The sequence below is a fragment of the Metarhizium brunneum genome, chromosome 3 (assembly GCF_013426205.1).
Source record: "Metarhizium brunneum chromosome 3, complete sequence".
Lineage (NCBI taxonomy): Eukaryota > Fungi > Ascomycota > Sordariomycetes > Hypocreales > Clavicipitaceae > Metarhizium > Metarhizium brunneum.
Genome location: NC_089424.1, coordinates 3,477,148 through 3,499,266, shown reverse-complemented (window position 1 = coordinate 3,499,266; position 22,119 = coordinate 3,477,148). Strand labels below are relative to the sequence as shown.

The 22,119-nt window shown below is 52.7% G+C and overlaps 6 protein-coding genes across 6 annotated transcripts; 3 read left to right on the top strand and 3 right to left on the bottom strand.

The window, feature by feature from the left end:
• Positions 1-805: 805 nt before the first annotated feature.
• On the bottom strand, positions 806-3,389 carry G6M90_00g063010 (uncharacterized protein; the record flags this gene model as incomplete). The annotated part of the gene is made up of 3 exons (XM_014687095.1): positions 806-1,045; positions 1,134-3,103; positions 3,155-3,389. 3 exons carry the CDS (start codon positions 3,387-3,389, stop codon positions 806-808), a joined length of 2,445 nt encoding a protein of 814 aa, XP_014542581.1.
• A 420-nt stretch (positions 3,390-3,809) lies between these two features.
• G6M90_00g063000 (uncharacterized protein) lies at positions 3,810-4,472 on the top strand (the record flags this gene model as incomplete). The annotated part of the gene is made up of 1 exon (XM_014687096.1): positions 3,810-4,472. One exon carries the CDS (start codon positions 3,810-3,812, stop codon positions 4,470-4,472), a length of 663 nt encoding a protein of 220 aa, XP_014542582.1.
• A 269-nt stretch (positions 4,473-4,741) lies between these two features.
• On the bottom strand, positions 4,742-9,975 carry sepA (Cytokinesis protein sepA; the record flags this gene model as incomplete). The annotated part of the gene is made up of 2 exons (XM_014687097.1): positions 4,742-6,357; positions 6,417-9,975. 2 exons carry the CDS (start codon positions 9,973-9,975, stop codon positions 4,742-4,744), a joined length of 5,175 nt encoding a protein of 1,724 aa, XP_014542583.1.
• A 2,179-nt stretch (positions 9,976-12,154) lies between these two features.
• On the top strand, positions 12,155-12,776 carry G6M90_00g062980 (uncharacterized protein; the record flags this gene model as incomplete). Its single annotated transcript, XM_014687098.1, has 3 exons — positions 12,155-12,193; positions 12,324-12,673; positions 12,725-12,776. 3 exons carry the CDS (start codon positions 12,155-12,157, stop codon positions 12,774-12,776), a joined length of 441 nt encoding a protein of 146 aa, XP_014542584.1.
• Positions 12,777-14,560: 1,784 nt separating this feature from the next.
• On the top strand, positions 14,561-15,716 carry hus1 (Checkpoint protein hus1; the record flags this gene model as incomplete). Its single annotated transcript, XM_014687099.2, has 4 exons — positions 14,561-14,615; positions 14,659-14,764; positions 14,819-15,641; positions 15,690-15,716. 4 exons carry the CDS (start codon positions 14,561-14,563, stop codon positions 15,714-15,716), a joined length of 1,011 nt encoding a protein of 336 aa, XP_014542585.2.
• A 294-nt stretch (positions 15,717-16,010) lies between these two features.
• sec16 (COPII coat assembly protein sec16) lies at positions 16,011-21,946 on the bottom strand (the record flags this gene model as incomplete). Its single annotated transcript, XM_014687100.1, has 2 exons — positions 16,011-16,618; positions 16,675-21,946. 2 exons carry the CDS (start codon positions 21,944-21,946, stop codon positions 16,011-16,013), a joined length of 5,880 nt encoding a protein of 1,959 aa, XP_014542586.1.
• Positions 21,947-22,119: the final 173 nt, after the last annotated feature.

The following is a 22,119-nucleotide window of genomic DNA, read 5'->3' as shown; positions in this document are numbered from 1 at the left end:
CTGCAGCGCCGAGCGTGCCGACACTGTCCGGTTCTCGAACCATTATTTCGAAGCACCAATCCTCTCGCCTGTCCGGCAACCTCGTTCATGGCCGCCGCCGCCGCCGCCGCCTGACATCGCAGAACAAGGCAAGCCGCACTCCAGTCCGTAGAACCAGACATACTACCGTCTGGTAACAGAATCCTTCGGGGTGCCTCGAACGGGCTGGCCGACCCAGCAACTGGCTTCGTCCCGTCGTGGAAAAAGGCACACGAGAAGAAGAAAATTGGCCCCCCCCTTTTCGTCCCCCAATCCATCAATGTGTGTCAGACGGAGTTGCACCAAAACGTGGCCTTTGCCAGGCACCGCTCCGCTGCTCTCGTTTATCATGGCCACCGACGCTTCGGCGTTTGTGCCTGCTGCCTGGTACTACATGTAATTTTTTTTTTTTTTTTTTGGCCCGTTGGCAGAAATCAGCCAGATGATGCAGCCGGCTTTCCGCCTGCGCCGCAAAAGACTCATTGCTCTCGTTGACACTGCTGGCATAACTGACGTCTGGGAACACTGATTGGCCGCATTTCTGCCTCTACACACAAGATTTTCAAAGGAGAACAAGCGGCTTCTTTGACTCGGCAGTCAAAGCTTGTCGAGGCTGGGTGCACAACGTGTCAAAATGGTAAGCTGATTTGTCAACATGGTCAACCACAAAACGTCATTACGACTCATCATCTTCACCCATCATCTATTCTGGCCCGTTAGCTCCGATGCTTCACCGTCTATATGATGCGTTTTTTTTTTGTTCCTGACGCTCCCGCGTCGCCGTCCTCTACAGCTCATCTCGGCCGTGCTCGCTTAAATCATCCATGGCCATAATCTTCACCACGAGACTCGTCCACCCCGTGAAATGCTGAGTCCTTTGTCCGGCACCCGTTTCGGGGTTGTACTGCTCCCACGCGAACCCCGTCTCCTTCCAGCTCTTGTAGACCGTGTCCACGAGGTTCTTTCGGAGTCTGTTGTACATGTCCCGTGCCTTGCTTCGGTACGGACCCTCCTGTTTTGCGACGCTCTAACATGACAGTCGGTTAGCCCGTCGTGGGTTCGATGCCTAGGAAGGGATGACCCCTGTCGTTTAAAATGTGGCATATTAAGCTTACCTGCAGCTGTTTCACTACCATGTAGTTCATGGGCATCCAGATCGGACTGCGCCAGTAATTCTCGCCTGTTCCGTAAAATTCGTCCTGCTTGCTGAGGCTGCGGATGCCGTGTGGACTCCAGAGTTGCTCCTCATCGGCCACCAGGTCCAGAATCTTGCCGAGCTTCGGGTCATTTGGCTTGAGCAGTCCTACCATGAAAGGAAACAGTGACACGTAACCCTTATGGCAGACAAGTTGGTGCTCCTCAAAATCATCGATTGTGGCGTCGCAAAAGCATCCGTCCTTTTCTGACCAGTGCAAGTCGTTGAGGTTGTGTTCAATAGCATCCAGGGTCTTGGCCAGCTCCGCCACATCTTCCTTCATATCTAGGGCCTCGGCAATATTCTTCAGCGACTTCGTCATCAAGCCAACCCACGACATGAGGTCGACATGCAGCTCACCAGGGTGTGGCGGCTGTGGCCGAGGATAGTCGTCGAGACCACTTGTCAAGATGTGTGACTCGGATCTTCCTCGCCACCTGTAGCCCTCTTTTGATGAATACGCCTCCCGGTCGTAGCCCTTGAGGTCGCCGCGCTGCGTTTTGCGGAACCAGTCGTACTGGCGCTTCAGCAAAGGATACATCTTTCGGAGATAGTCCTCGCCAAGCTCCATATTGTTCAAATGTGCCGTGTGCAGAGGGTTTTTTCTTTCCTGCGCCAACTTCTCTTTGCCCGACGGCTGCGTTCCGTTGGTCTTGCGGAGGCGCTCCATGAAATCCTCAATCACGAGGAAGAGCGTAGGTGGATTGGCGTAGTGCGGATATTGAACTTGAAACTCTTCAGGAACCTTGGTGCGAGCCTCGGGCCCAAGAATCTGCTCTCGAGGAATCCAGCCATCCTCATCCATCGTGTTATACCAGCTCTTAATCACCTCGAGTGTCAAGTCCATATCCCAATCGGCAATAGGAGCAAGATGAAAACCTTCATCCCAAAGAAAGCCTCGAGGGAAGAAGGGCCGAGATGGAACACTTGTGAACAGCTCATACGGCCCTTCGAGTGCCTGGGCTTGGCGTTCTCTAGCCTGGCGAGTTTCCTCCCAGAAGCCCTCACTCTCCTCTTCATACTCTGGCGCATACGATCGATCAATCACCTGCTTTCCGTGAAAGTATCCCACACCACCAAGAAGGTTGGAGAACATGCTCTTGCCAAACTGCTGATACTGTTCGCCGTCGAATGGTGTCTTGAGCTCAAAGATGGTCGAAAATCGATCCGCAAAGGCGCTAGATGTCGCTGCAATAGTGTTTGTGACATCCTCCTTGGTCAATTCCTTGCCAGCAGACGCAGATGAGAAAATGACGTCAAATTCAAACGAGCCTTCGTACGTTCTTTGGAGAATATGCGAGTTGCCTTTTCCAGGCTGATGTGCCATACGATAAACCTGCCACGCTGGCGGTGGATTCTCCATGCCATACTCTTCCTGTACAGCCATGGCTGCAGGTTGTAGCTGCTGGAACAGCAAAGGCACAGCCTGCCAAATAGCATCCTCTGAAACCTCGGCGCTGTGCACCAAGGTAACATCTCCGGGGCGAGAGGCGGAAATCTCATGGTCCCCGGCAGGATATTTCCCATTTCCTTCGGTAACAACAATCTTGTAGTCACCCAAAGCCTCCGAGTTTCCGATGAAGGTGGTATCGCCTTTATATCCGAGCTCGTCACCTTCACCTTGGGCCGCGAGCTCGCCTTTCCCTTCTTGTGCGATGTAGTAATATACGACTGTCTTGTGGTCCGCCGGCGCATCCTCATGTAGTTGCCCCTTGATCCTGACAGCCCAGCTGCCACCATTGCTTCCACCAGGGATTTTACTAAACGATGTGGTAATGTCAATCTTGTTGCCCTTGTCGTGAATGGTTTGTATACCACCGCTCCGTGCGTCATACTCGTCCCATCCGTAGCCGTGAATATCTTCGCCTTGTTCGCAAGTATATCTCAGGCCTAAATCTTGTTAGAACGCGACCATCATCGGTATCGGACATGATTCCTCACCATCCTTGACATCGTTGTACTCTTCGATTCTCCCCCACATCAATCCCGTCCACAAACTCTGTGGCAGTCTAGGCCGGACGCCAAAGTACAGATTGGGCTTGTACGGACCCCAAAACAAACTCTCGTTGTTTTGGCGCCCAATCTCGCCGGTCAGGACCGAAAGATCACCCGTGGCAGATGTTCCCGTGGCAAGAATTGCCGCCACAGCCGCCAGCGATTGGATCAATCTGGCCATGTTGTCTCAATCTCGCGGTCCGTCAACAAACCATGGGGTGAGTAGCGAGATGGGTGTTAACTGCCTTCCTGGCCCAAGTGCCTTGCGATCAGATGGCCAAGGTCAAGTTCACACACAGCAGTCTGAGGCCACGTTCGCCATTGAGTGAATGGGAGTGTTGGACCTTGCGCAAGGCTGCTGTCGCACGGCGGGTTTCATTGGTGGGTTGAGCTCCATGGCACAAGGAGCTTGGGGCGTGTGGGGAAACTGACCCCAGGGGATCCAGGGACAGCAATTCGCCATCCCACGCCCCCCTCCGCCACTTGACCACATCAAGAGCAAGCATCTTTTTTCGACATCACAGTCCTTTCCGCCTGGCATCACTCCACCTGCCAGTCAATTCATACAACCCCTCCCTAGCCCAAGGTTTCCCATCACAACATGAGCGACTCTCGCCGCCCCCGCCGGCCAGACAGCCGGCAAATGTGGGACGAATCAGACCGCCCTCGAAGACCACGGGACCGAGACCGCTTCGATCGCGAAAGAGACTCGGACCGCCCGCACCCACGTTCTAGATCTCGGGAGAGAAGGGGTGGCTACGACGACCGTTCCAGATCCCCGGATAGGCGCTATAGGGATCGTGGCGGCCGTGGGAGAGGCCGCGGCGGCCAAGACAGGTCCCCCAGAGATTCTCGCCGCTACGATGACCGGGAGAGAGACCGACCAAATGCTCGTCGCAGATCAGCGTCACCCACCAGCACTAGCCCCCCGCCTTCTTCAACTCTACCAACTCGCTCTCGCACTGATAAAGCAAACCGAGCTCCTGCTTCTAGCCATCGTCGCAGCCCCCCACCACGCGACCCGTCCCGAGACGATACCCCCATGTCCAACGAAGACGATGCAGAGCCCGGAGAGGCAGATGCCGACGACGACGACATGGCTAACATGCAAGCCATGATGGGATTTGGTGGCTTTGGCACGACAAAAGGCAAGAAGGTAGTTGGCAATAGTGCCGGAGCTGTAAGGAAAGAGAAGAAGATGGAGTATAGGCAATATATGAACCGGCAGGGAGGCTTCAATAGGCCTTTAAGCCCGGGTAGGTGATGTTGTGATGGATGCGGCCCATATGGTAACAATATGAAATTGTATCATAAATATGTATGGCGTTTGGGGCTAGAATGGGAAATCGGTTTATGAATAAAAGATTATGACCCTACATCTCGCGTCGCCTCTGTGCGCTGCCATTGTGGAACTAGCGAAAGGCGGACATTCTACACAGTGATACTTGCTAAAGTACTTTGTCGAATAGCAAAATATGCCAATATAAACATTACGTACGGACGCTATATGCAGCTCTCCCATCTACGGACCCTCTACTCGTTCTCCGCTTCTAACTTTGCTCCCTCCATAGGCCCTTCATCTGGCTCTGGCTCCTTCTCCGCCTCTTCTTCGACCGCTTCTGGTACGCCAGCCGCAGTGCCATCTGCTGCAGCTGCTTCCTCTGCAGTTCCGCTCATTTGGCTAGCGCCTGCTTTCTCTCTCCTCCGTCTTCTTGATCGACGCTCATCCTCAGCTGTTTGTCTTCTCGCTTGCCGTAGGCTCTCTCTCTTGGCGGCATCATCGTCCCCGTCGCCACGCATACCTTGTAGCAAGGCGGCGGCTCGGTCAGCAACATCTTCATCTCCTTCTCTAGGTGAACTCAGCCCAGGGCTAACAATCGGGTTGCCCTCTTCGTCAATCGCCTTTTCAATATTTTGTAGACCGGTCTCGGCGTCGGGTACTTCAGCCAGGTCAGGAATCTTTTGGCCCGAAGCCACTCGCACTTGGTGTCTGTCCTTGAGACGTGCGCGACGACGTCGATCTCTCTGGTCCCGGGCTTGCGGCGCCGCTGCTCGAAGCTTCTCAAGCAGCGAGTCCATCGCGCCGGTACTAGTTGGTGAGGCGCTTCCTTCGCCCAGAGCTGCTGCAGCTCCTCCCTTTTGCGCAGTGTGCTTACGCTTCATGGACGCTTCGTTTCGTCTCCTCATATCTTCCAGCTTAGTATTCTTCTCCTTTGATTTCTTCCACTCCAACAAAAAATTGGCTAGTTTGGCGAAGAACTCTCGTTTGGCGTTTTCGTCGGTAGGATCCTCTCCATAAAACACCATAATGTCCTTATAAGTTTTAATCATTTCATCAAGATAGAGCTCCATTTGGTCGGCCTTGCGTCGTGCTTCCTTCATGCATCGCTGCACGATTTGGCTGACGCGATCCTCAGGATGGAATTGTTTGGGGTCGCTGAGGTTCCCGGAGTCCAGGGACATTTGCACATTGCGAATGGTCTCAATGTATTTCTTAGCATCCGCCTGCAGCTGTTCCACATTGATCTTTTGTGCCGCCACAACACCGCTGATGTCGTTGGCGAATCCCTCCCATTCGGGGTACTGACTTCGAACTATACGCTCCACCAGATCTGCCAGCGAGGATTCATTCTTGTCATCCTTGACCATGCCTAACCGTGCTAGTGAGCTTAGCTTGAAACCACGCGCTTGTTTGTTAGCGTCATTCATATAGTTGCCAATGTCGAGAATAAGGCCAAGGACATTCATAAGCGATACAGAGTCCCGCAGGCTCTCTGAAACTGTCACAACCTGGTTTATTCTCTCATTGAGCTCCTCGTAGTCTGATTCAAAGTTTTTACTTAGCCACAGGGCCCTCATGCGGCTCTTCCAGTAGTGGTGCAACTCAAACGCGGTATGCAAGTAAATTTGATCCTGTCTTGTGAGCTCCGAGGGGTCTTGCTCGCGGTGTTGGCTGGTGGCATCAGGGCCAGTCAGATCTCGGCTGTACGGCGCCATTTGTTTCGCTACATTGTCGGAAATATTGCATAGGTCATCCTTTTGAAGGAACTCCATGACAACCTGATTATCCAGCACTTCAGTGTCACAATGAATAATCGTCCGAACAATCTTCTCCACAGAATGTTGTGAAAACTTGGCAAAGGCGATTTCTAGATTCGATGCGTTAGCAGCTGGGAAATACTTATGGTTCCCATGATGTAGCACTTACCGTATGCCTTCCGCAGGTCAGCAGAAATGATTTGCTTTTTGTCACTACTCTTGGCCATGCCACCGCCCAATTTCTTAATTTCTTTGGCCATAAAAAGCTTCTCAACCTCGTCCAAGATACCCTTTCGGCTAAGCTCATTATACTTCTCTTCTCGCTCCTCAGCTGACGGAGCATGCGCAGCCCAGTGACTGGTCTCGGGGGTGTCGAGCTTTTCCCAATGCAAAGCCTTGAGCTTCTTCTTGGGCCGTGCCACGGGGAGACCAATACTCGGAGCAGTATAAGTTGATTTCTGAGGTAGGTAATTGCCAGAAGGAATAGCTCCAGGAGGAGGAGGCGGCGGCGGCGGCGGTATGGAGCCTGCCGAGGCTGATCCCGGGATAGATCCGGGCGGCGGCGGTGGAGGCGGTGGAGGCGGAGGCGGAGGAGGCGGAGGAGGAGGAGGAGGACCGCCGGGAATTAGACTCGGCATAGGTGGTGGAGGTGGTGGCGGAGGAGGCGGTGGTGCTCCAGGAATCTGGCCTGGTATGGGCGGAGGGGGAGGGGGAGCAGGACCTGCTGCAGCAGATTCTGTCTTAAGAGCCTCATCATCTGCTGAGGTTCTTGGTGTTGATGATTCCAAGCTGGGATGCGATGGTGTAGCGTCGACATCGGCATCCTCCGAGTCGCTGCCCTCATATTTCTTGACCTTGGAGCCTATTTCGTTTACCAGCCCAGCTTGTTGCTTAGGGTCGATGGTTGGCCGCTTCATCTCAACAATACGAGGACGTTCGTAAATGACACCTTCTTCACCTTCTGTTTCTTCACTTTCTTCAATGACACTATCTTCAGCATCTCTGTCAGAGCGAAGTGGTTTCCGAGGAATTCTGGTCTGGCGACCCACGCTGCCCAGAACACTGTTGGTAAGGTCACGAGGCGGTGTCCCGCTCCCAGCTGGTGATTCCAGATTGTCATCGTCCATTTCTTCACGTAAGGCTCGCAACCGGTCAGATGGGCCGCCGGCCTCGCCCCAAACACGGCCTTCCAATTTGTACTGTGTCTTTTGTCGCTCCAATTGCCTCTGGAGACGCTCCATTAGTCTGTCGCGGTCCAAAATGCCCTGCATCTGCTCCGCGGTTTCCGCGTTATTGGTGCTGCCATTGTCATTGTCGCTGTGACCGGGCTTTCCTTTGAGGGCATTAGACGCCGCGATGTCTTGTGCGTCTCTCAACATCAGATACAATTCTCGGGTCTCTAGCTCGTTTCTCTGAGCTTCTTTAGCACGGACAGTTTGAACATTATTCAGCTCAGCTTTCAGGCCCTCCGCTTGCCTTCTTTGGGCTTCGATAAATCGCGCTTGCTCGTCAAGTTGCTTCTGCATTTTCTTCACAAGTCCATCGGCTCCGAGTTCAAGCCTGGCACGCATTTCATCACGCTCCGCCATGGCGGCCTCCGCTATCTGTCGTGACTCGAGAGACTCATCCTGCGCCTGCCGTGCCTCTGAATCGGTATGCAGCTTATCTAGCAGACTCTGAACCGTAAAGTTGAGACTTTGCTTAAGATCCATGTTGGGCAAACGCCGGTCCATGGCCACGTAGCTCAGCATTGAGTCAACAAGTTGAAACATACGCAACCGCTCTTCCCCGTCTTGAGCGCGGATGAGCATGAGATGTTGCAGCGCTGAAACAAAATAATCCTGTGCTTTGCTTCCATGGATTCGTTGCTGAATGGCGTCGGCGATCTGAACAGGATCAGTGAGATCCTTAACGTCACCTTCGACGCTGTCCTTGATACTGCTATTTTCCCTCTCAAGCATATCTTCGTAATCAATGGCTTCATTGGTACGAAACCGCTCAATTTGCTTGTCGAGGAGCTCATATTGGAACCCTTCCATTTTTGTGAGAATTCGTTTGATGCCGCATGCTGTAAACTGGGCTCGAATATGTATTCGCAGCTGAAGGTCATGCTCTGGCGCATCTACCAGCATATTGATGAGCATGAGGGTGGTGACGGCATATTCCATGAGCAGATTCTCCATGCCAATACCACCAGTTCGTACCTCCTCGCTAGCACCAACCAGGCTGCCCATTTTGCCACGGCCATCAACTGTTACCTCTACCAAGCGCATCCAAGCGTCGAATCGGCCATTCTCACCAGATTGAGTCTTCAGCTCATCCAGAGCTTGAATAACCTTGATATGGCCTTCGCCATCGCGACCCCAAGTACATAGGAATGTTAATATTTCGCTCACGAGCTTCCTAGTAGTAATTCGTGCTGATATGAGACAGGTAGCAAGGGCTAAAAGGACTTTTTGCTGCATCAAAGCATCGTCGGCGCCGAACTTGTTGTTCATAAGCGCTTTTAAGCACTTAATGATGTCGTAACCCTTATCCAGGTTCTTCTCTGCTCGTGCATTATCCGGCGGGGGACCGGTCACTGTCTTGCGGTTGATTTTTAGTAGCAGTGTGACCAATGCAACCTGTCCCTGGCACTCGACAAATCGCTTTACCCAGCCTATCTGCTGGGTTCTCAAGTTGACCTCGAGACTGCCGAGGCCCTTGGCGTCCAGCTTGTCTTCCATTACCTTCCGCACATACCATTCCGGTGTGCCTTCTTCGTCAGAGTAGGTCGTTATATCCGGTGCCGCATACTGATTGGACCGAGCTGTTTGCCTTCTCTTTTGTTCCCCTTGCCACTCAGTCAAACGATCTTGATAAAGAAGTGTCCATTTCTTCTGCGGCGGGTAAGCCATCATTTGTCGTCGAGCTTGCTCAGGCAAGTTGTGCCATCCTCGTTTCTGCATAAGCTGAAGGAACATTTGTTCAATAACATTATCATCGTCCGGTTTCGGAAAGTAAAAGCCCTCGTGTGCTGTCAGAAAGGGGCCGGGAAACTTGGTGACTCGATTGGATTCTCGATACGACGGCTGAGAGCCATAGGAACTCTGCGACGAGGCACTTGGTAATGCTAGCTGCGATGAGCGTGTTGCCCCCCCAATATCTCGATGGGTAGCATTACCTGAGTATAAGCTTAGGTTCTCACCAGAGCTACGGCCATCATTGGGGTCTAGGTACGATTCGTATCGAGAGGTATGGGAGCCATTGACTGTGCTAGCAACACTTCCTCGAGTAGGACCCCATTGTTGAAACTGGGCTTGTCGACCAGTAGAAGCCATGGTCATGTTAGATTCTCTCGGCCTGGCGCTCGATGGGTCGAACGAGGGGTATTGATGAAAATCCATGCCACTTTTGTTGAGTTGGTGAGGCAAGGGATCTCTGCGTGCTGGCGCTTGTTCGGAACCGGGGAGATAATCGACGGGTATCGGGGATCTCGAACCGGAAGGTATATTATCGTAGGGGATAGATGTTATCACTCCCGCCATCATGTTCACTCCGGGGTCGGGAGATGTGGGCGTATCAATAGACACGGAGGATGAGTCTCTTTTGTGCCTTGATGACCGGAAGCTGATAGTGCTGGCGGCGTCAAGGTGGTCGCCATCTGTCGGTCTTTTGTCCTTGTTCTTACTTCTGGAAAAAAGAGATCGCCCCCCGGACGATTGTCTGGACTTGTCTGCTGATGACATCGTTGCGATCCGCGGCGATAGTGACAGCACAGCGGAATGCCTATGTGAAACTCGTAAAAACGGTCAAGTGCTGGCCCAAGGCCGCTCGCATGATGAAAGATGCAGCCGGGGCCTTTGTGTCGCAGGTAGCAAGGGTCTACCGTGGCAAAGAGACGGGGGAGGAAGCTTTGTGGGTGGGCTTTCTTTCTCTCTTTGGCTAAAAAGGTTAAAGAGATGCCCGTGCCGGCAAAGGAAAGACCGCGTTGGTCGTCCCTCCGGATTCCTTATTTGCTCGGCGCAAGCCCGCAAGCTGCCGCCTTATCTTGGTGCACTTTCTTGCGCTGCCGGCTGGTGTTGCGCCGCGCAACTGCCAATCGAGCTGAATGCTCGCAGTCTCTCTTGTTATTAATATCTCTCGAAACAATCCAAAAACAGTCGGGACGTGGTGCGATTCACAGGCCGCGACTGCGCAGGTTCGACAATGGCCAGTACGGCGGCTAAGCACAGACTGCCACCACTGCGGGAATAGGGGTCGGACGTTTCGTATCGATATGAAATACTAGTAGCGAATGGTTGCCGTCGAACCGTCAAACGGCGATGCTATAGGCGTAGGTGGCTCGCGTGAGCTAACGTTGTGCTCGTTCTGAGGCTGCGGAAGTGGTTGCAGCAGTGTTTGGAAACAAATGGCTGTGTTTGGGACATTGGTCTTGACAGCAAGAAACCAGCCGCTTCAGACAGCAATAGCATGCGGAGAAGTTCCGTGACAGGCCCCTGAAGAATGTCGAAACGGGATACAAACAAGGGGCACGGCCAGGGTGGGGACACGGTTTGGGACTTGGCCTTGCCGGCAGCTCGATTGAGATGACGCTTCAGGAGACCGCGTTGGGGCCAGAGCCAGGGACGCCTAGGAACAACGAGCAGCAGGCTAATAACCAGGCAAATGTAGACAGAAGACAGAGCGGTTGTGAATCTGGTTCGCAGCTGACATCATTTGATGTTGGTGAAGTCGGGAAGCAAGCATCTCGTGAAGAGATGATAGCGTTGAGCTAGGAACAGTCTGGCGCTTGCTAGTTGGATTGGCCAAGTTGCGTCAGTCACTCTTGCCCTACCAAGAACTAACCAGCTGACCGGACACCTTCGTAAACTGCATATGGCCGTGAAGGAGGCTAAACTTCATTCTCATTTATCACTGGCATGATGGTCTCAACTGACGAGACCTCTGTACATACGGAGTATGGCTTAAATTGTCTCTTCTCGCAGGGAGAAACCGGGGGCATATGGGGTTATGCATCGAACGGAGACGTGACCAGAGTCACGACATCGACTTGATTGGACTTCTATCAACTGTCCAATCCCAATCTTGGGGTTCAAAATGGAGAAACCGAATACCTCCACATGTTTGCACCTATTAATTCCAAGGATCCCGTCAGAAGGAAGCCTTACATACATACATGTTTAAGTCTGAAACCCCACCTCACAGAATCTTGCGGAAGCACGCGCTGTCTGCCCCTGAGGATCAATCGGATGCGAGACGGTCATACATACTTCCCGTAGTTACTCTGCCACTACCTCATGACGAAATGTGTACGTGCACAAGATCCTGCGTGCCTGTCAGAGCATTCCATCAGCCGTACCGTGATCGTGACGAATTTACGTGTCTCAAACCACGGTCGCGAGATTGGCAATGACTTAATTGAACCAAGGCGTCACTAGTCGCGAAGTAGTGCGGAGGAAACACGGTAATTGTTAAAAGACCGGACCAGCCTCAATCCTGGGGTCTAGTAGTAGTAGCGCCAGAACCTGACAATCATAGTTGCTAGTATTTAGTGTTTGCTGCAAGTCGCAAATGCTTTTTTTTTCTTTTAGCAAAAGGATATCCTTTGAAAAAGAAATACTAGATCGTGGGCATCAAAGAAAGTTATCGTTTGTCATTAGTCGAACAAAAAAAGTCATAATAGGGGTCGGAGTATTCTTTCGATATATTCGTCCGTGTCGCATGCCAGGCTCCAGTCTCCGATGCATGCGGCACCCGAGCCCTTGGCACCTGTGGCGCTACCCGCCAAGCACTCCAAACTCCGTAGTCTCGCGAACACAGTCCAATATCATCCCAAGCCTGCATCCATGTCCTCGCCGCATCGATAGCCGTCCGCACGGCGTCCTCGTCACTCTCTCCCGACATAACCTTCCCACCCGCCCAAAAATGGCTGCGTCGTCGTCGTCAATGTTATCGCTTGTGAAAGTATGCTCCCCTAGTCATCTCCTCTCGGCTCGTTCAACTTTGATACGCACCTAGTTGTTGGAAACCTGCGTAACTGCCTGGAGCACCTCCGTCTCTTGACCCGAATCAGCTGATAAGATTTATTATACAGGCCCTCTTCGTCCCAGCCGTCATATCCCTCATTATATTCCTCTTCCTCACGTTCGTCATCGCCCCCATCTGGCGCCGCTATCGCAATCGCTACAGTCAATACCTCCCCGTGGAATCCATATCCAACCATACATCCGGCCTGCGACATCGCATCGTAAATCGCTTCTCAAGATTCACCTTACCTTCGACATGGAGTAGGAATAGAGGATCTGTCGACAATCCGAGCGCAGACGACTTTTTGGAAGATGGAGAGGAACTGGGCGACGTGGATGAGCAAACATTGAATGCCATCCAGAGATTGCATTCACACTTGGGGTCGGGCCTTGACAGCAACAGGCGGCTGAGTAGAGAGTAGGTGGCCTCGATGAACCCCTTGTATTATTGGATTCTCACAATTCCTAGTCTTGAGGAGGGGTTCATGGACGACAGCGACGAAGAACAAGCTCGTGGATGACACCCCCAAATCTTACACTGTATTTCTAGCAGCGCTGCACTTCATACAGCCCTCAAGGGAGCAACATAAAGTATCACGAATTATGATCATAGCATGCATAGAACATGTATCACTGAAAAAGTTCGCATCCTGAAGACGATGTCGCTGTCATATTCGGTGCTAATACCCTGGGCTAATACACATATACATAACCTGTTCCGCTTAAGCTCTCGTGGAGCAAGGTTCACCCTTATCGCCACCCTTTCCTAGTACTTAGAGTTGCCAGGCCCATGGACCCGAATCCTTCCTTTGCTCAAACCGTTTCCACTGAGCTGTCCACCATTTCTTCTGCAGTTCGTCGAGTTTCCTTTCATGCCTCTCGACAACAGACCGCTGCATTGCGACCCTCTGATTTAATGCGAGAGACTTTTCCCCTCGGGCTTGTTTAGCTTCCAGCACCCTTAATTTTGTGCCCGTCACTTTAATAGACGCGTGAAGCTTAGCACCTTTGGAGCTCGAACAGAACCCATAGTCCCACGGCAAGACAGCTGCCTCGCGTTCTCCCGCTGTGTTGCCAAACTTTATCAATGGTTCTTCGGTGGCCGGTGAGGTTAAGTGCTCGCAACGGTGACGAAGCGAAATGCAGGGCATGGCAGGGCATCGTGAGCTATTGGGTGCTGTCATCCAGTTAAGGAGGCAGTTGTGGCCTACACCATGACCACAAGGAAGATACACCAACACCTCTTTCGTATGCCTCGCCTTCTTTCCAAAAAACTTGCCACAGATATAGCAGGAGAGGGGGCGCCTTTGGCTGTCCAAATTAGCGTCCGCTGTGGTCGCAATAGAGAATCTACAGTCAGGGCTATGTTCTGGGCCAGGTGTAGGCGTGATATCATCAGGTGCAACTTCTGAGGTCTCAACCAAGGGCTGCTGTAATTGCTCAGCATGGCTTGTGGTTGGTCGTACGGTGCTGGCCACCGTCGTAGCTTGGCTGTCACTGGAGCTCTGCCTGGGACGTCGAGCCCTCAAAGGGCGGAATATTGGAAGCTGGACCGGGCGGGCCATTGCGAGGGTTGGTGACTCTGGTTCTGGCAGCGAAGCCAGACGACCGGCAGCATTCGAACTAGTTACCTCATCATTCTCAATGGGTCGTCCGGTTAAAAGGGGTTCTTTGGGTTCCATGGATGCACGCCGTTGTAGAACCCGGCGCTCAAAATATTCCCTGCCATACTTCTCCCTTGCCCGGCGCATGATATCCTTGACGCGGGCCATTTTGAACCCGAGAAAGAGTAAGAATGGGTGGACTGGAATAAAGCGTTCATAGCGAGGCTGGGATCAAAAATCTTTTACGTATCAAATGATCTGGTCTGCGTAAAGGAAAGAAAAGAGAGGTATTCCCCTCCAAAAAAAAAAAAAGAGTGGCTATGGTTGATGGCAAGAATGTAGTGTATGCATGGTGCGAAAGAAGTTTCGATGTTTTGATTTTCGGGGCCTGTGGAATAAACAATATCATCTCTCTTCCATGTGTCGGGAAGGTGTACTCAGTTGATCTGTGGCATCAGATGCTAAATGTTGATCGAGGCTGCATTGTCATCCAGGAACTGTGTAAGTTGCTCAAGTCCTCCCTACCCTACCCACTGCACAAGTGTATGTACTTAATTAAGTACAGTACCTGAGGTAGGTACCTTACACCACACTTCTTATTAAAGCAAGGTCCAACCAAGCATTGAACCCCACCACTGCTCGCATCGCGCCTGCATCTAACACTGAACCTCATCTTCACTCCTCGCGACGCAAACCCCAAGATGCGGTTTCGCACAGAATTGAAGAACATACGCACGTTTGCGAGCATGTCCAACCGTACACATTCTAAGTCACTTCTCAAACCGCTAACAATTGCCAGAACTTACGGCTGCTCTCTCATCCTTGGAAAAGATAGCCTGGGTCCGCCTCAGTGATGAGACAGTCAGATTCACCGTCATCCCAGATATGGGATCACAAGTCTGGGCGTATGGATTCACCCTACGCCAAGCCATCTCACCTCGTCACTGACTCTCCCGTAGCTCACTAGCAATGGATCTCATCTTCCAGGGCCACCACATCCAATCCGCAGAGTCCCACAACACCATCAACCTCGAACTTCCTCTTCAGCCGCTCCAGCGCGCACTCAAATCCGCGCTCAACAGCATATCTGCGTCCCTACGGCTCACAAAGAAGGACGGCCTGCCAATTCTCTCCATGACCATCACGACAACCACGTCAAATGTGTCCTCAGCCGCAGCTAAATTGTCGTCCGAAGATCCCTTTGGCGATGACGTCTTTGAGCAGGAGCACCTCGAGACGTCACTACGCAGAGAGCACGAGAAGATCATCACACAGGACATACCCGTGCGTGTGCTGCACCCAGCAACCGTCGAGACAATCATGCAGCCAAGAGTGCGGGAACCAGATGTCCACATTCAACTGCCGCCGTTGCTGCAACTCAAAGCTATATCGGATCGCTTCACGAAGCTAGCTCTGACAGGGGCAAATTCTTCCAAGGCACCAAAATTGGAACTAAGCGCCAATATGCACGGGAGCCTGCGGCTGCGAATAGCCACTGAAACAACTGACATATGCAGCGTATGGTCCGATCTCGAAAATCCCGAACTAGACCCTCTGCAGCTGGAACGGCCTGTTGAAGAGCACCCTAGTACGAAGTTTCGCGAAGAGGGACCAGATCGATGGGCCACGGTGCGTGTAGATGGCAGGGACTGGAGTAGAGTACTAAGCGTGGGTCGACTGGAGGGTCGCGTCATTGCTTGCTTTGCAGATGACCATGCCTTGATCCTTTATGTTTATGTGCCGCATTATGATGATGCAACTGAGGACGAGTCTGTTGTTACCGTAAGTTCTCGAACAAACAAAGCGGCCGCTTCATCTGACTAGCTACAGTATTACGTACAATCATACAGCAGGTGACGAAGAACATGTGTGTATATATCAATTTGAGTTGGGTAAAAAATGAGAACGACTACACGGTCGTGCGTCATGACTTCTTTAGGCTGTAGCATGATATTTCTTGAAATGGTATTGTAATTGGCATGAATACTACAGATCTGTAGTATGGAAAAATAGAATATCTATAGTACACGAATGCTCAGTATTAATTCTATTAACGAAACGCCGTAATGTGTGTATGAACCCATCATATTGGTGCTCTACCAATTTTATTTGAGGTTCGAGCCATCCTTCTTTCCACACCGTATTACTCAACTACTTGGCCATAACATCGACATATCGGCCACTCTTTCGCGCCTTCTTCTGACCTGCTTTTCTTGGGCCAGGCGCACCGAGCAAGTCATCAATACTGCTTGCGTTACTCATACTGGTCGCCGGCCTACTGGGCGGACCTGTAGACGGTGGCGCCGACGTCGTGTTGTTGCTAGATACCGACCGTGAGAGGCCTGTGGGGGGTGCCCCCATAGCAGAAGCACCAGCCAGGTTTTCCATAGACTGAGCAGTCGTCAACAACCTGCCCGCAGTAGATCGGAACGGCATGGGAGGAACGCTGGATCGTCCAGCAGCTGGGGGCGGAGTGCCAGGCGCCGCAGGAAGGGGGGTGCCGCTTAGAGTGCGAGGAGCACCCCGTGGTGGTGGCGGGGCGGCCTTCTTGGTTTCGACGTTCTCAGCACCTGGCTTCTTGTTGATCCAACGCTTTAAATCTGGATCATAGACGAAGCTGCTCTGTTCACCAAGTTTGGCCTTGATGGCTTTGCCTGCCTGAGCTTCGCCAATGTTGACTTCGGGCTTTTTGCCACCCCCGAACCAGCCTCCAAAACCCCATCCCTTTTTGGCACTGGCTGCTGAAGCTGCTCGCTTGGCTTTATATCTATTAGCAAACTTGGTCCATGATAAAATATGGACACTTGACACTCACCATCCTCTTCTGCCGCTTTGCGGAACATTTCCTCATTCTCTCGGTCTTTTTCCGCTTTCGAACTCTCCTGCGGTTGCCTTTGTGCGGGAATATCCTCATCGTCATCTTCCATAAAGCCCTTCTTCTTGGGCTTGGGTGCGTCATCACCCTCAACATGGGCCTGGTATGGTGGGGGCTCATAACCATGTGGCTGGAACGAAGGTGGCTCATATCCGCTGTTGTCACCCGTCCCTTGAGCATCATTTGCAACTGGAACTGGAACTATTTGTGGAGGTTCGTAACCGTAAGATGGCGGCTGATACCCTTGATCGGCGTCATCAGCTCCGGGCTGGGGTTGAATATTCGGTGACTCTTGAAGGCTGTACGGCCGGTACCCGGCAGAGGTTGCAGCCCGGACGGCAGCGGCTGGCTGCTGTTGAGTGTGGGCTGCAGCTGACTCGACAGGCTGGTGACCAGAAGTTGCAGCGGCTTCAGGATAACTCACGGGCTGGTAGCCATCAGTTTGAGGTTGTGCAAGCGGTGCGCCTGAGTAATTTGCCTCGTACGGGTTGGGGGCGTATCTTTGGGCGCTGCCTGTCGAAGTTGGCAGTGGCACATGCTGCCCCTGTGCGGCTGGAACATATGGATTGGCGTGGGCGGTAGGGAATTGGGCCGTTGGTACCGGGGCGTATCGAGTCGCGGCGGCACCGGCTGCAGGCGGTGCAGAAGCGGATGGAAAGCTTGAAGAAGAAGCATAGACATCAAAATTGGAAGTCGATGGCGGCCTAGAATTGTTCGGTGAAGAAGCGATACGAGCAAAAGGTCCGTTATCACCATCTGACCCAGTTTGGCCATTGCCATCCTCATCCCCGGAGACAAACTTGTTAAATCGGTTCCACATGCTATCAGATACCTTTCCCATCGTAGGCTTAGAGATCCAGGACGAGGACGCTTCCTTGGGTGCCTGTTTCAATCTTGCCAAGAAATCTTCCACGGAACCTTCAAGAATGGGGTGATGGTAGGCAGACCTGCGTGTCTGGGAAACAATGGCCGAAGCAATCGCATCACAGTACTGCAGAGCCCTATCGCGGTAGCCGTACTCAGCGAGTGTTACGGCATGCTGAAGTTTATAAGCCGCAAGATGAGGCGCTCCCGCAGTTGCTGTAACACCTCCAGCCAGAGTCAGTCCATACTCGTAGACTTCACTGAGCTGCAAGGCTTCAGTCTCCTTGGCAAATTGGTCTGACTGCTTGTGATGGTCCGAACCTAGCAAGACAAAGTCTGCCTTTGGGTCATCCAGTCCGCCAAAAACTGATAGCTGCCGGCTAAAAATGAAGCAGATATGTGCAGCTTCAGCTCGTCCGTAGCTAGACAACAGCTTACCCAGAGCATTCAGCCCTCGAACATCGTCATTGCTGCGGTTGCTCAACACGAGGGTCAATGTTTCACGCCACTTGTCAAGGCCTTCCGTAGCGTCTTTGGTAGGGCCAGAAGAATTTTCAGTAGACATAAGCTGCAATCCTGCGCGGGCATGAGAAGGTACAAGCTCATCAACGCAGTCATCATAATTGCCAGACAAAACCTTGTATAGAGCGGCAAGAGACTCGTTGTTATGGCCTGGGTAGTTGACTTCCTTGCGCACAAATTCTTGCGCGACTCGTTTATACAGATCTGAGGAGACGGTCTGAGAAATGATCATCGCATGGCCCCAGAGGCGCTTGTCCACAGCAGCCCAAACAGCAGTCTCACGATCCCCCTTGAGCAAGTCCAGGCGAATCTTTTCAACGGCTCCTGAGTCCACACCATCTGCCTGCATCGAGGTAACTGCCGTTGTGGTATCTGCCGCTGTAAAGAGCGGTGCACCCTCACTTTGCATCCCAACGGTCTCGGGGGTCAAGACCTCTCGAACTGACTTGTCCACGGTCGGACTACCCTCGAGCACACCATCATGTTCGATGAAGACTCTCAAAAGCTTCCATAGCAAGAGTCGCTCGATGGAGCGTTTATCCTCCAGGGACAGATGAGACTGGAATGTGACATCCGGGAGCTCCTTTTCCATGGATTCAATACCAGCAGAGAGCCATGAAATTGCCTCCTTCTTCTTCGACTTTCCTTTCAAAGGGCCAGGAAATGTGGCCAAGTGATCCTGAAGAGGGTCCAGATCCTTAATATTCCGAACCTTGACTTCACCCACTGTACGCACAGTAACTGGTGTGCTTTGTCCTATAGCGTAGCGAGGTATGCTCTTGGGAAATATTGTTACAAACGTTCCGCCGACTCCCCAAGACATGACCGGAGCTCCCTTCCACCTCTCCAGGGGGTCGTGCTCTCTACCATCGGTAGGTGGCAACAAATTGGTAATTGACTGACCGCGAGCACGGGTGATAGGAGCATACGCAGATTGGGCAGGTTTTACCATTGCAGGTGCTGTCGACGCGTGAGAGGACGAAGGACGAGGACCCGATTCCGATGACTTGCTCCCCTTTCTACCAACGTTTTGCATAGCACCAGGGGATTGTGTTTGGGCGCGCGGAGGGGGTGCAAACGAGGCTTGAGCAGACGATGTTACTGGTTGGGGTGCGTAAGAGTTGGTTCTCTTGGTGGGCGAAAGAGCAGCGGCGGGCCTGTTAGTAGCAGAGGGTAATGAAGGTGTGTAACGAGCTGTACACACTGGTGAAGCTGGGCTATATCGCGACTCGGCAATGTCGGCCGCCGCCGCATGGTTGGCACTGACAGATCGATTTCCAGGAGACACGGCCTCTTCGTCTTCCTCCTCATCCACCTCTCGAGTTGGAGGCAAGGATGAGACACGATTTAACCTTGGTTCAAACGATGAGCTTGTTCGGCGATCATGATGCTGCCCATCAGTGGTACCGCTACTCTCGAAGTGCGCTAACGGGCTCGAGGTTCGCGGCAAGTGAGGAAGGTTGTGTGAAGAACCAGTGCCATATGAGCTATTCGGGCGTGATCCAGCAGATGGTGCTGGCGAATACCGGCTTGATAGGGAAACACCACCACCTTGCTGAGCTGCCGGTGCGGGCGAGTATCGAGAAGAACTGCTCGATGGAGGTGTGACGGATGGAGATTGGGATTGAAGAGTAGAATACGGATTCACCCTTGGAGGAGCAACTAAGCCGGCCATACCGGGTGTTGTCTGGGTCTCCCCGGCCGAGTGTTGAGCGGTTGGTGGCTGGTTTACTGTCGAGGCCAAAGCAGGGGCAGTTCGTGATGCTGGCGGAGGTCCATGTTGCGGCGGTCCCGGTGCGTACTGACCTGGCGAAGGTGCTCGTTGACTCTGTCTTGAAGCCGGTCTGGGCTTGGATGATATTGGCAGTTCCTCGAAGAAGCCGCCTTTTGGGCGAAGAGCCGGGGCAGGTGCCTTTTCAGTCGTTTCGGGGGTCAGGCCCAGAGGGGGTTGACCAGCCAATGCCGGAGGCGCTGATGAAGCCGGCAACGCGGACGCACCAGGAGTCACCTGCCCTGGCGAATACATGCTGGCACTTCTGGGAGGCGGCGGAGCTCTTTCGGGAGGAATATGTTGAAGGCTTGGTCGCTTTCGTGGCTTCACAGTTTTGGCGACCAGCTCTGTGGGCAAATCATAAGGTGAAGCATACCCGGCTTTGGATTTATCTGCAAAGCTCTGGGCTTTGGTAGCTTCAAGTTGCGGCAGTGCTGGTGTTTGTCCATAATGGACAGCAGTACCACCGTATGGTATCACTGAGGGATACTGGGCGGAGACGGCTGTGGCAGCTGTTGCGTTGTAGGGCGTTGATTGATGAACTGCGGAGTTAATGGAGGCGTAAGGGTTCGCCGCGGGTTTTTGTGGTTGTGAGGTTTGAATGGCCGGCACAGGTTCGTCCAATACATCATCCAGAAGGCCTTCATCGTCACTGCCTAGAAACGCCGCCGCATCAATATCCTTGTTCTCTACCGTTGGATCGTCTAGAAGGAAATCATCGTTGTCGTCCCCCCCAAAGGCCTGCTCCCACTTGGATGCCAGGTCATCCGTTGCCGACGCAGGTTCGATTGTCTCTGAAACGCCAAGTGCAACTCCTTCCGCAGACTCATCAGCGTGTTCTTCAATAATCTCCTCTTCGACCGTGCTCTGGCGACTGAATGTGCCGGCGTCATTCATAGCTGCCATGACTTGCATTGTAGATTTCCGCTCCAAAGGTTTTGCGTTGCTGTCCCAGTCATTGTTCTGAACCTGAGAAAAAAAGTCATCCTCATTTGCCTCCTCGTCTGCAAACAGGTCGGGTGTAGCTTCTGGAGCTTCGCCTTCCTCTTCGCGTCGTGGAATCAATGGTATCCCTTCTTCAAATCGTGACGCTGCAGCAGTGGTGGCTACATCTGCAATTTCGCCGCCAATAGATCGTGATGGCGCATGGTTACGTCGGGTGGCCACATGTCTATGCCAGGATGCGGAGCTATCGCCTTCAGGGCTTTGCATCATGTATTCGTCTTCCTCAACTTCGGCCTCCTTTTCATCCTCTTCCATTACATCGAGAGCCTGATTAGGAGGGAGTGGCAAGGCGTCGTTGGGTTCGCAGCTGGAAGAAATGGGGGGCACAACAGGGAATGAGTTCGTCCTATCCGATGGCGGCATGAAGCCGAACGTGTCAGTATCGGATCGACCCAGCATCCATTCCCCGTCATCATCGTCGCCAAAAGTGATCTCGTGGGAGACAGTACGAGCAAAGGACATGGAGCTGGAGTGTTGAGCGATGGTCGAAGAAGGGCCCTTGGCTACATGTTTCGTTTCTTTGGCTTCGTCTACTTCCGGTCGAGCTTGCTCTTTATTCAACACTTCGCAAGCAAGAGCCCCATCGGCGTGGTCATCTTGGGAGGTACGCTCGGGTTCCTTTGCAGAAGGACTGTGTCCCCCTTTGTCGGAAAGCAGTTTTGCGCCACCGTCCCCATCACCATTGGTTAGCCATGCGATGGCAGCATCTTCTGACTTTTGCTGTTCTTCCTGGGTGTGAGTTTCTGCCAACCCGGTCACTTCTGCCGCTTCGGTGGGTTGTAAGGGGTCTGTTGGTTGTGCAGGATCGATGAGTTTCGCTGGTTCGGTGTCTTCTGATATGAGCCAAGCGTTGGCCTCGTTCTCGTTTTCATGCCCGTTGTCGAACCATGACTCAGTGGCATCATGCTCTTCGGATTGAGTGCGTTGACGCGCTGCTGCATTGCCATCAGTGGAGGAAGCCGCTTCGGACTTGTCACTGGGCACAACGATATCAGCAGCGCTATTAGGCCTCATGGCCGGGTGCCATGAACCAGCTGGCTCTGCGGCCATGGTTTAAGTAGGCGCGATGAACAGGACGCAGCGGGTTAGAAAGGATACATTCAAGAATTCTGATTCATCAGTATCAACAATGTCTGGGCATTTGGTGAGGCGAACAAAGGAGACACGGAGTCACCGATGTCCTGCGCAAGCGAGAGCCTGGGATGCGCGTGGTGGTGGATGTC